We start from the raw sequence: 12,797 nt of genomic DNA on the forward strand, positions 1-12,797 counted from the left end.
TTTGAAATGGGTGCACGTGAATGCTGCTACCCCCCACACAGGCAGTAGATTTTGAATTCAAGTCAGGAGAGGTCAGCTACCACTGCCTGACACGTGGATCCAACATAATGACCTCAATTAAAAATATACAAAACATTATATTTAAAATATTCTCACATATGTTTGTTAGTGTCATTTTATTTTTATTACCAATGTGTACCAGTAGACCTATTGTACAAATTAAGAGACCAGCACAACGTGATTAGTTTCTCTGGTTTGAACGCTTGGAGGTAAAATGTGTTTGATTAAAAATGTCCATTTTGGTTTTATTCCATAAACAACATTCCAGTATTTCCAAATTCCAAACAAAATACTGTAATTTGAAGCATGTATTTACAGAGGAGATTATTAACCTAACATTTTAAATAAATACATTAAATACATTTCTCAGAATGGACCAGCTTTACTCTACATATGATTCCACACGAGTGACAACAGGTTGGTTTGTTTTTGGAACAATCTTGCTGGGTGAAGCCATCAACCCAACACAGCATAACAGATTATTGATGTGCCCATCGAAAAGGTCAAAACTGGTCTTGTGTAGATTTTGATGCAAGTGTCTCCTAAACTGAGATCCTCGTGCTTTAGGGACATTTAACACTTGAAACGTGTAAATCGCATACAGCAGCAGAGGAGGTGTGTGTGCCTTTGACACACACACACACACACGCGCGCACGCAGACTCGGATAGATTGGGATTTGACAGCATCTTCATTCTGAAACTTTTCCCGCTGCCCTATTACGCTCTCCATTTTAAGGAGGGGCATGATCAGACAAGACTTCAGATTACACCCAGCTCAGATTAATCAGATTATCTCATATTACCGCTTTCTGGGCTGCAATATAAAGGCGTTCAGTGAATCTTTAACAAACTGTTGCCTGAGGTTTGTGTTGTGGAGGTGTACAAGACATTTGGTTCTCCTTGGTGTGGAGGGAGGGGTATCACCTAATATGTGCCTACATCCTGGACAGTTTTTCTTCACGTTCTAGACAGGGCTCTTGAGTTTTTCTTCATGTTTCAACGGTTTTTTCATTCATCCATCTTTTCAGATTTAACGTGCAATATTCATGTTAGTGTCCCATTACTCAAATTGTTATGGACAGATGAGGACAAACAAAAACCAACAGATCAGAAACAGTTTCATTTGTAAGTATTTTTTAAGTAATTTTTTTAGCAAGTGTATATATATATAACATACCAGATATTCAAGAGTTCACATACTTGTTATTTTGAAACAGTGGTGTAATAGCACAGCAGTATGAAAAGCGATGTTGAATATGTAGATATGGACGAGCTGTGGAGAGTGTTAGTGTTAAACAGAGTACACAGAGGTCATTACCGTGAGAAACGGGCACTTCTGTGTAGATATCTGGTGGCTCTGCCCTGCCTCCCAGACAGCAGGGTGACCTCACCTGCTCAAATCCAACCGACGGCTTGAAACGTGCACAGTGCTTCACCTGCTGGACAAAGACTCTTACCACGTCGCTAAGGCCACTACAGAAGACGCCAAGGTCCCCGAAAGGTCATGTTCTCACCGACACCAACCCTCGTGAGATTTCAGACATGACCGACAGCCCTGAAACAAGCAGCAGACATTGCAGAGACACTCCATACACTCTAGGCACCCCAGAGAACACGATACTCCAGACACTCCAGACAGCCATTACATTCTCACCTGCTGATGTCCCTGGGATTGGAAAAGGATTTGCAAAAAGTATTACATTTCACTTCCCTGCTGTGCACTGTTAGTTTGTCCATTCAGCTATTGACCCCTTGAATTTAGAGAACTATGTATGAAAAGAGTTTGATAAACTAGCAGAGATGTAAATAGCCTTTAATTATGTCTGACATTCGACCCTTTACCTCTATAGACAATGGAGTCCCCAATTGCAATTGAGTACAAAAAATCTTGAAGAGGGAGAGGACTCAGTAGGGCACTAGTAGAGAGGGAGAGGACTCAGTGGGGCACTAGTAGAGAGGGACAGGACTCAGTGGGGCACTAGTAGAGAGGGACAGGACTCAGTGGGGCACTAGTAGAGAGGGACAGGACTCAGTGGGGCACTAGTAGAGAGGGACAGGACTCAGTGGGGCACTAGTAGAGAGGGACAGGACTCAGTGGGGCACTAGTAGAGAGGGACAGGACTCAGTGGGGCACTAGTAGAGAGGGACAGGACTCAGTAGGGCACTAGTAGAGAGGGACAGGACTCAGTATGGCACTAATAGAGAGGGACAGGACTCAGTAGAGCACCAGTAGAGAGGGACAGGACTCAGTAGAGCACCAGTAGAGAGGGACAGGACTCAGTAGGGCACCAGTACAGAGGGAGAGGACTCAGTAGGGCACCAGTACAGAGGGAGAGGACTCAGTGGGGCACTAGTAGAGAGGGACAGGACTCAGTGGGGCACTAATAGAGAGGGACAGGACTCAGTAGGGCACTAATAGAGGGACAGGACTCAGTAGGGCACTAATAGAGAGGGACAGGACTCAGTAGGGCACTAAGAGAGGGACAGGACTCAGTAGGGCACTAATAGAGAGGGACAGGACTCAGTAGGGCACTAATAGAGAGGGACAGGACTCAGTAGGACACTAATAGAGAGGGACAGGACTCAGTAGGGCACTAAGAGAGGGACAGGACTCAGTAGGGCACTAATAGAGAGGGACAGGACTCAGTAGGGCACTAATAGAGAGGGACAGGACTCAGTAGGGCACTAATAGAGAGGGACAGGACTCAGTAGGACACTAATAGAGAGGGACAGGACTCAGTAGGGCACTAATAGAGGGACAGGACTCCATAGGGCACCAATAGAGAGGGACAGGACTACCCCTGGCTCGCACCGCTGTCATGCTCAGAACGAGTGAGAAGGGCAGAGTGCTGGAAGATGATTTTATCCACACTGCAAGTCCCACAGCAACACGATTATCTTTATTTAGATCACACAGCACTAATTCAGGACACTGCACCCACCTACCCACACACGCCCGCATGCTCTCTCTCACCTACACATTTAGATTGTCACACCCAGCCTGCTGAATTACACAATGTCAGGACAAGAGCACATTTTAACAAGGCTGAAACTTTGATATCTGATCCATCAACACACTCCTGTTTGACACAGCTGAGGAAGGGCATGAAATAAGCAATTATTGACCCATCTCTCCTAATAACGCAGTTCCCCTGCCCCCGGCAGCTCAGAGGCCGTGTGAGCCCAGCCAGATCACCAGCAGGCTGGGGAAGCGTGGAGATGGTTCAGCCACACTCCTGACTGGACCCAGGGAAACACAGATGAATCTAGCTGAGATTGAAAATGGATGGAGGACTAAGAAAGTCTGCAGAAGACAGAGAGACAAAGTAATGAAAGATCTTGGAAAAAAAGACAAATAAGAGAGAAAGAGAGAGAGAGAGAGGAAGAGTAAGATATATGAGATCAGGTCTGTTGCTTGGGGCACTTGATCTGGTCTGGGTGTCCTCACAGATCGCCTGACGAATAATCCATCAAACGCTTTGGCTCTCTGACAGGGATGAATGTCAGTACATGGCCATGGAGAGACAGACAGACAGACACACACACACCCCACCCATGTCAGCCATGAAGGGCGTGGGCGCACACACACAGTGATCATTAACACTGCATCTAGCATCGAAACACACTTCTTCCATGTCGCACTTTTGTCTGGACTATTAAATTAGTACCTCATCTGTCAAAACTTCGTAAACCACAGAGTGACGTCCCTCTCGTGAGCCCGTACCCGCAACAAAACCCTGGCTGCAGGACATGACGCGCACACATGGACACAGCCGCATGCACGCCTGTGTGTCCACGCACAGAAAAAACAAAACACAGAACAAGTTTATGAAGCACATTTTATTGAAATCTTTTTGCTTAGTTGTTTTATTTCAATGCTTATTTTTAAAAACATATTTTATAATAGAACTATCAAAATTAATATAATCCATTAGGTTAATTACATTAGAATATTTTCATTACAGCAGAGAAAGAAACAGCTGATCGGGAGCCCTGGATGGGCAAGACTGGAACAATGAAGCCTGTGACATCAAACCAAGTGCTCAGAAACCCGTCTGAAAGCGTGGAACATGTGTAAACCCTTCACACGCAACCCTTCAGTAAGTCAGAAACAAAGACTAAGACTTCATGTATTTGCACTTGTGAAATACGTGTATGCAAATACAAATCACGACGTTGGCGATCTATGGCTGGAATGCTACAGAAAAGCGCTAACCAGGTGTGATTTAAGGTGGACTGAAGGTAAACGCAGAGTAAATTTGCTCTCCTCAGCTCCGGTTCTACCTTAAGCTTCTACCTTCATCTGGAGCTGGCCAGCCTACTAAAAAAGCAGGTTAACAGAACAGCTGATATACTTCACGTTAAAAGCTGAACAGGGGGCTGGAGTCTCTCCGACAGACGCAGGCAGACTCCTGCTCTTAAAGGCAGCGCCCCCTACAGGTCACCTTGTGGAGGTTGGCTAGGGTGCAGTAGCGAGGTCACCTGACCTCTTGTGCTGCCTGTATTTTTGTTCCCCATCTTTCCTTCAGGTCTGAAAGGGGCTTCGTCAGTCACTAACAGGTTGGCAGCCCACTTCGCCGTGATAAGCATCAGAGGTTTTTCTCCTGTCTCAGCTGAAGGTATTCTGTGCGATTAAAACTAATAAATGTTTCTCATTGTGTACTAAAAGTGCTGATTCCCATCTTGGTGAGCGCCGCATGGACTTTTGCAGCGGAAAATTAAATCAAGAAATTGAGCGCCTCTCCAACACCCAATAAGAACACGATTCAATAGAAAAGAATCATCAGATGATTATAAATAGTAAAGGTAGATTATTTATTCCTTTAATAGTAAAGGAATGCAGGAATGGTTGAGCTAACGGTCTAGGAGGGTGTAGGATCAGGTACAGACTAATTCAGGGTGGTGTAGGATCAGGTACAGACTAATTCAGGGTGGTGCAGGATCAAGTACAGACTAATTCAGGGTGGTGCAGGATCAAGTACAGACTAATTCAGGGTGGTGTAGGATCAGGTACAGACTAATTCAGGGTGGTGTAGGATCAGGTACAGACTCAATTAGTCAACATGGTCTGTTTTCTCACAGACAAGATTTCAGTTTTAAAGTCTTAAGTTAAAAACAGAAGTACAGACCTGGCTTTTTAAGATCGAGACTTTCGGACCGTCTGTCTACAGTCCAGTGGGTGGAGCCTAGAGCTTTATGAGATTGATAGGAGGGCAGGGATGAATGACCGAACGGACTGTGAAGAGAGAGGACAGATAAACACGATCTCGTCACGTGTCTGAGCAAGTGTGTGTGTCTGCAGGGGTTTGAATGATGAAGAGGTCTGAGGAAGACTGCGTCTGTGCTGTGGGCGTTATTTCTCGTTTGCGTCTGTGCTGTGGGCGTTATTTCTCGTTTGCGTCTGTGCTGTGGGCGTTATTTCTTGGTGATGGCGGCAACTGCTTTCTGGGCGGCATCATCGAGGTCGTTGGCGGCGGTGATGGACAATCCACTCTCAGCCAGGATCCTCTTAGCCTCCTTCACGTTTGTCCCTAAACACACACACACATATATATATAGTATACACTCTGGTTATATGACTACCATTATGTCAACACATAAAAACCTGTTATTCCCCCAACAGCCACACAAACACACACACACACACACTCCTTAATTCACCTTACCTTCATTCTGTGTCCACCTATAATACCCCGCTCACACGTTTCTCTGCTAACTTAAAACAGTAGCCTCCGTGTTCTCTCTAAACATTGAAAGCAGCGGGGCCTGAATTTTAGAGCATGAAAGGACTGAACTCTGTCCTCTCCGACCTAGAAAGGCAGTGGTGCTGAAAATGCCCCGGTGCCATGCGATTGGCTAGAAAAGCAAAGGGGTCGCTCATCTCATTGGCTGAACCTCAGAGGTTCTGTTTCATTGGCTGAAAGTCAGAGGTCTCGTTCCATTGGTTGCAGTGCATATCGAGCCCAGCTGCCAAGGACCCTAGTGAGCACGCTCAGTAGCATTCTCATCAGGCAGTCTTCCAGGACAGCACCTCTGCCCTCAGTGGGCTACACGGTTTTTATAGCCTGACAAAATCTCTTACGACACTGGACGCTCTGACACGAGACTGCGGCAGGGAGCCAAAACGAGAAAGCTAGTGAAGGGAAAAAAAAAATCTCTTGAGAGAGGGGGAGTGAGAGAGAGATGAAAGTGAGAGAGAGATGAAAGAGAGGGAGGGGGAGGGAAGAGAGAGGAGGGAGCGGGGAGGGGGAGAGAGAGAGAGAGAGAGAGAGAGAGAGATTGATAGAGCGATATGGGGTCGAAAAGAAAAGGAAGACAAAAGAGAGATGGAGAGGAGGAATCTCTGAGGGGTGTGTGACGATTGTGTAGGACATGAGACAGTGTGAGTTCTGCTGTGTGTGTGTGTGTGTGTGTGTGTGTGTGGTGATGTGAGCAGATGGAGATTTCACAGGTAAGGCTTCTGTTATGGGGGAGAGAAGTGTATAAGAGTGTGCCTGTGTATTTGAGCCGGATGGAGTGTTTGTGTGTGTGTGTGTGTGTGTGCGCACGCTTGTGCATGGGTGGGTGTGTGCGTGTATGTGTGTACGTGCACATGTATGTGCGTGCGTGTGTGCTCGTGTGTGCATGCATGGGTGTGTGCGTATATGCGTGTACGCATGTGCGTGTGTGCGTGCGCATGTGTGCGAGTTCTCTCTCCCCAGCAGTGTAATGGTAATGGTATCTCCTCTCTCAGGACAGAGGTGTCTCTAATCAATACCACCTTCACTGGGGAATCCAATTACCAGGACACTGAACTACTGCGACTCCAGCGCGGCGTCCTCTCACGTCCAACACTAAACAATCAATTGTATAATTTCATTAGTGGAGGAGCGCGGCGAGAGGCCGTGCAGGGGCGGAGTTCCTCCACCCGTCCCCGCCGGTGCAGCTCCGGAGAGCAGAGTGGTGCAGCTGCGGCTGGACACCACTGGGAAAGCAAACAACCCCAGCTCATCTGCACTGGGGCTTCATTACTGCTGGCCATCTCTCTCTCCCTCTCTCTCTCTCTCTCTCCCTCTCCATGTCTTGTTGGTTTTTGTGCATGCTCAAAACAATAATGCCATGAGTGTATAGAAAGTCAGGTGTATCATATATACTGCCAATATCAAGCTTTAAAAACAAACAAACAAAAAAACTACGATGTTATGCTTTCAATTTAAAAAAGCAAAAACATTTATTTTTGGTTAGTGAGGTAAAGGTTAGAACTACACAGACATTTACCTCAGAGATATTTACACCTACATAAAATACATATGTGACCTTATGTCTTCACTAGGTATAAACAAGTGTTTGTGTGCACACGCTTGTGTGCTTGTGTGTGTATGTTTGTGTTGGTGTGTGTTTGCTTGTGTGTGTATTCCATGTTTTGCCTCACCGTGGGAGTCGAAAACCCAAAAAGACCAAGCAGATCCAAAAATCTTGACCTTTTTTTTTTTTTTTTTTGAAAAAAAAGTCTCTCTCTCACACACATGCTGGCTCGAACTGTGGACACAATTTTTTGCACACTGTCATGCTCTCCTGTCACCACTAGGTGGTCCTAGAGATCTACTTTAGTTCCACATTAACACTGTGTGAAGGGCCCCACTTACACACAGCAAAGGCTGGGAAACGACCCCACCATAAACCAGTACTGGTGCACTTACACACACTTACTTACACAGTATTAGGGACTATGTACGCAACAGTGCGCAATATGCGCCGTGTAACGTGGGATATGGTGTGGACGGCACGCAGCAGGACACGGCCCAGGACACGTAGAGGACACTGGAGTGTCCACCTCCCACCCTACTGTCACGTTCAGGTCACGGTGGACACGGTAATTAGCCGGACTGACGCCAGCTGTGTCCACGAAGCGCAGGGCTGAGAAATGCTGGGACTGCAGTCTGTGTGAACGCCAGGAAGGTCCGCCATCAAAAGAGCGGGAACGTGAAAACTCAGCAGTACAGGAAGAGGTGTGCAGTGGCGGAAGGATACCGCTCAGTAGGTTTACTAAAGGCCTGCTAGCATCATTTCTCGAAGGATCTACTTTCTGGAAGGTTTAAAACTTGTGCTTGAGACAGGACTGTACTACTACGAACAAGAAGTGTGAGGAAAAACTCATGGGCCGAGAAGAGAAAGTGTGAACAGAACACACACACACACACACATACACACACACACACACACACGGATATATACCCGAGCAAGGATAGACACAAGGACAGATGTGGACAGGCAGACAGACGGAAACACACACAAACGAACATTCCTGAGTTTCACACCTGCCAAAACTTTGTAGTCATCAGGCTTCATGACATTACAAGTGGGAATTGATGGACAACTAATGCCGCTACAGACAGGGGAACTACCTTACAGCCCTGTGTCAGAGCTGATCAGAGACCAGCCTGAGAGACACAAGAACCACCTTAACTGCGTCAGAGCTGATCAGAGAGCAGCCTGAGAGACACAAGAACCACCTTAACTGCGTCAGAGCTGATCAGAGACCAGCCTGAGAGACACAAGAACCACCTTAACTGCGTCAGAGCTGATCAGAGAGCAGCCTGAGAGACACAAGAACCACCTTAACTGCGTCAGAGCTGATCAGAGACCAGCCTGAGAGACACAAGAACCACCTTAACTGCGTCAGAGCTGATCAGAGACCAGCCTGAGAGACACAAGAACCACCTTAACTGCGTCAGAGCTGATCAGAGACCAGCCTGAGAGACACAAGAACCACCTTAACTGCGTCAGAGCTGATCAGAGACCAGCCTGAGAGACACAAGAACCACCTTAACTGCGTCAGAGCTGATCAGAGACCAGCCTGAGAGACACAAGAACCACCTTAACTGCGTCAGAGCTGATCAGAGAGCAGCCTGAGAGACACAAGAACCACCTTAACTGCGTCAGAGCTGATCAGAGAGCAGCCTGAGAGACACAAGAACCACCTTAACTGCGTCAGAGCTGATCAGAGACCAGCCTGAGAGACACAAGAACCACCTTAACTGCGTCAGAGCTGATCAGAGAGCAGCCTGAGAGACACAAGAACCACCTTAACTGCATCAGAGCTGATCAGAGACCAATCTTGAGAGAGACACACACAGTCTCACACATTTCCAAGCATCCTCCTCTAACCAAATCACTTTTCACCACTCTTACGGGTTCAGGCTGGGATTAGAGGCGGAGCAGAGGTTCTGCTGACACGACCGTAACACGCTCGACTCCATGGCGCCGTGACGTAGTACAGGACAAGCGTGGTTGCTATCTGCCACGCTTCAGTCTCAGATCTCGACTCCTACAACACTTATTCTAACTGTGAGGTGCGCCATATTACACAAGCCATTGTGAAACTGCGGCAGCTAGCTAACAAATACTGGAGTCGCGCTCATTGCTGAGTCGCAACCAGCTCGTCGCTGCCTACGTTAAAATGTGCAGTAAGCAGAGACTTTCTGTTGTTAAACTCAAAAGCAGAAGCAGCTGTGACACTTTTTGGCAGCTCCTGGTTGAGTCTCCGAGTGATCTCTGCTCAGGTAGGGCGGGATCTGTCTGGAGCTAACACGCTAGCGGCTAGCATGACTCAGCTGTTTATGGCCAATTATCCTAATGACTTGCAAGCGGAGGTCTAGGCGCATGTTGACCCCTAACATTAGCATACTCAGGTGAGAGGCCATCTCCTTGGTTCAGCTCACCGTCGCTAACGACTGCTACCTCATGCGCTAGCCGGGGAAGTCTCGGGGAACGTGACTGTCGGAGAGTCGAAACTCGACACCCCCCCCCCCCAGAGAAGCCTGGGCTGCTTTTAATGAGCACGGCGACGGAAACGTTATTGTGTGAGAATGTGGTGTTTAAAGGCGCGCACCCATTAGCTGCCTGGCCTCGGTCCGCTAGCCGGACGAATCCAGAGTTGCTTAAATAAATAAATCCTTTACTGTGGATACAATGACCTCCAAAGGGCTCCGAGCTGTGGTTACACCACACAACACTTAGCTTTCAGTAAAACACACACAAACATACCTTCCAGCCGGACAACCAGGGGCACCTTGAGCTCCAGTTCTCTGCAGGCTTTTGTAATGCCGTTGGCGATGATGGCACAGTTTACAATCCCTCCAAATATATTCACCAGAATGGCCTCCACCTGTGAGAGAAACAGAGGCTGGGATGACTGCCGTCCACCAAGCAAACAAACAAACAAACAAACAAACAAACTAAAGAAACTTCAGCCGTTCATCACAAAATTCATGGCCATCGCAGGAGTTGTGTATACGCCCTGGGACGGAGGCAGACAAGGCCACAGAGAGACCTCGTCTGGGACGGCGCGGAATAAAAACCCAGATTTAACAATATCGCGCACGCAGCTCCTCAAACGAGCAGAGAGCGTAAAAACAACGCCGTCGTCCCAGGGCGCCTCCAAGGTCCTGCAGCAGACCAGAGGAGATCGGGCCAGAACGCGGCCCATGTGGAGGAACCTGGGCGGAGAGCAGCCAAGGTTAGAACTACCGGTCACGCTGCAGTCAGGTATGGAATAATCCCTCAAAAGACACCAAACTGATTATATTTTAAATAATCCGATGTTTTACATACATGTACCCGAGGGAAATATGGACAAGTGTGCAAAGAAACCAGCATGCACGATGCAGACAGGTGTCCGCTCACCTGTGTGTGTGTGTGTGTGTGTGTGTAGCATTAAGGCATGAATTAGGTCTCTGCTCAGTGCCCCACCCATGTGCTTTTAGGACTTGTGTATGAGAATACATAAATGCTCGCGCAAACAGAAACCTATGCTCACAAATGCGCCCACACACACACACACACAAAATCTGACTTTGACAGCTATGAGCTGTTAATAATACAACTACTGAACTGAACTCTGCTAACACACAAAGCTCCTATACGGCTTGATCTGCATGCATGGTCCAGTCCACACTAAACACATACTTTAGAATCTACCAGTTCTGCTCATCTAGACTTGCATGAAAAAAAAGTAAAAAACAAAACCCCTCCATCATTTGTCAACAGTCCTAACAAGCCAGATCCGTAACTGTAAGAAGTGGTGTTTGACGCGCTCTTTTGCAATGTCATTCCCTCCACTGTCGAACTGAACACCCACACCGATATTTGCCATCTGCTGTGGGCCTTCGGACTGACGGCTCACGCTGGGTCCTCTGCGACGCGGCTCCTTTGCCCTGCGCTCTGCTCTCCTGCCACTAGAGGGCAGGGCAGATCCAGCCGAGAGGGAGTCCCTAACCGTGGCGCATTTTTCAGCGCAGCGTGTACTGAGTGCCACCATACCTCTTCCACTCATGCATTTCCTATTGACACCTACGTATATTAATGATACACAGTATGATTTATGTGTCCTCATACACAAGTCAACACAGTTCATAAAAATATCGCCCGTGTTACGCTCCACCTATGAATCTCACACTAAAAATATTGCGCGCACACACACACACACACCCACACCCACATAAATACAGCCAGTCACAGTGAGCGGTACAATCACCTTATACCCAGACAGAAAGGGTCCTTAAGAGTGATATTACATACTTTCATCTTATTATTATTATTATTATTATTATTTAAGGAAAGAGCTGTACTTCATTTCATGATGCACCAAATAAAGAAATAAATGATTCTGACACCTCGAGAGGACAAACAAAGCTGATTTATTTCTCTGTCCTGACTCCAGTGGACATCAACATTGGCTGCAGTGCACGTGTTTGCTTACATTTAGCAGGAATCAGGATAAACACTTAATTTACACTCATTTTAGACGTACAACCAATTTAGATAAATTCTCACTGCAATTAAGAGCCATACGCACTATTGATCTGACTGATTTGACCACGTTGCGATGCAAAACAGTCCAAAAGTACACCGATCAACATATGGCCAATTAACAACCAACTTGGTCGATTAAGTCAATTAACACCTGGTTAATCAACCCCCGTGAGACTCGGACAGCTACTGATAATGACGCCATTATTTCTGCATATAAAACGGTGATGCAAATGACTTGAATTTGGCATAACGAGGTCATAAAAAGCGTAACCCACGTACGGCATTAAAATCATAAAATCCTTTATTAAGAGACTGTGTGTGTGTGTGTACGCGCGCGCGATTTTGCTGAGTTTAGCTGAATTATATGAAATCTTGGGAAACGCATTTTTAGAATTCGGAGAATTCTTTGCAGATCAGGTAGGACGGAGGCGTCAGGACGGATGTACACGGTTTCATTGAGAACAAAGATTTTGGGGTGGGGTGGCAGAGGAGTCAACATCCCCTTCATATCAACACGTCAAATAATAACACCGCTATTCCGCTTTTCTGTCCATGCCAGGGAAGGAAACCTGATGATACAATGCTGCCATCATGTCTGTGTCTCTCACTCACCCACCCACGTATTTTGTGGATGGTGGACAGGCTGCTCTCTGGCGTCCCTTTGCTGGTCTCGCACAGTGGTATAGGCTGCGGGGGGGGGGTGGTTCTTTCATTAGGCAGCGGAGCATCCTGTGAAGTGCTTTCTTAACATTAAATATTAACATGACAGCAAAAAGGTGAGTGCGATTTCTTCACAAGGATCACAGCACATCAGATTCTCTCTCCCACACACACAGTCAACATGTGCCCAAGTCCGATTGCCAGACTAAGCCACATGTAAAAACACACACTGTATTCTTTGGGTGTGGCTGGAAGGTGATGTTTGTGCCCGCACCGCTAACGC

The 12,797-nt window shown here is 47.0% G+C and overlaps 1 protein-coding gene across 1 annotated transcript in view; it reads right to left on the minus strand.

Annotated features, from left to right (window-relative positions):
* Positions 1-3,886: 3,886 nt before the first annotated feature.
* Positions 3,887-12,797, minus strand: part of suclg2 (succinate-CoA ligase GDP-forming subunit beta) — a 74,705-nt gene continuing 65,794 nt past the window's right edge. The window contains exons 10-11 of the mRNA XM_035520438.2: positions 10,088-10,208; positions 3,887-5,592 (exon numbers count right to left, since the gene is read on the minus strand). Of these exons, the coding sequence (XP_035376331.1) occupies positions 5,477-5,592; positions 10,088-10,208 (237 nt within the window). The 3' untranslated portion in view covers positions 3,887-5,476. The remainder of the gene's footprint in view (positions 5,593-10,087; positions 10,209-12,797) is intronic.

This window comes from Electrophorus electricus, chromosome 22 (assembly GCF_041902795.1).
Source record: "Electrophorus electricus isolate QZ-2024a chromosome 22, ASM4190279v1, whole genome shotgun sequence".
In the NCBI taxonomy this organism is placed as follows: Eukaryota; Metazoa; Chordata; class Actinopteri; order Gymnotiformes; family Gymnotidae; genus Electrophorus; species Electrophorus electricus.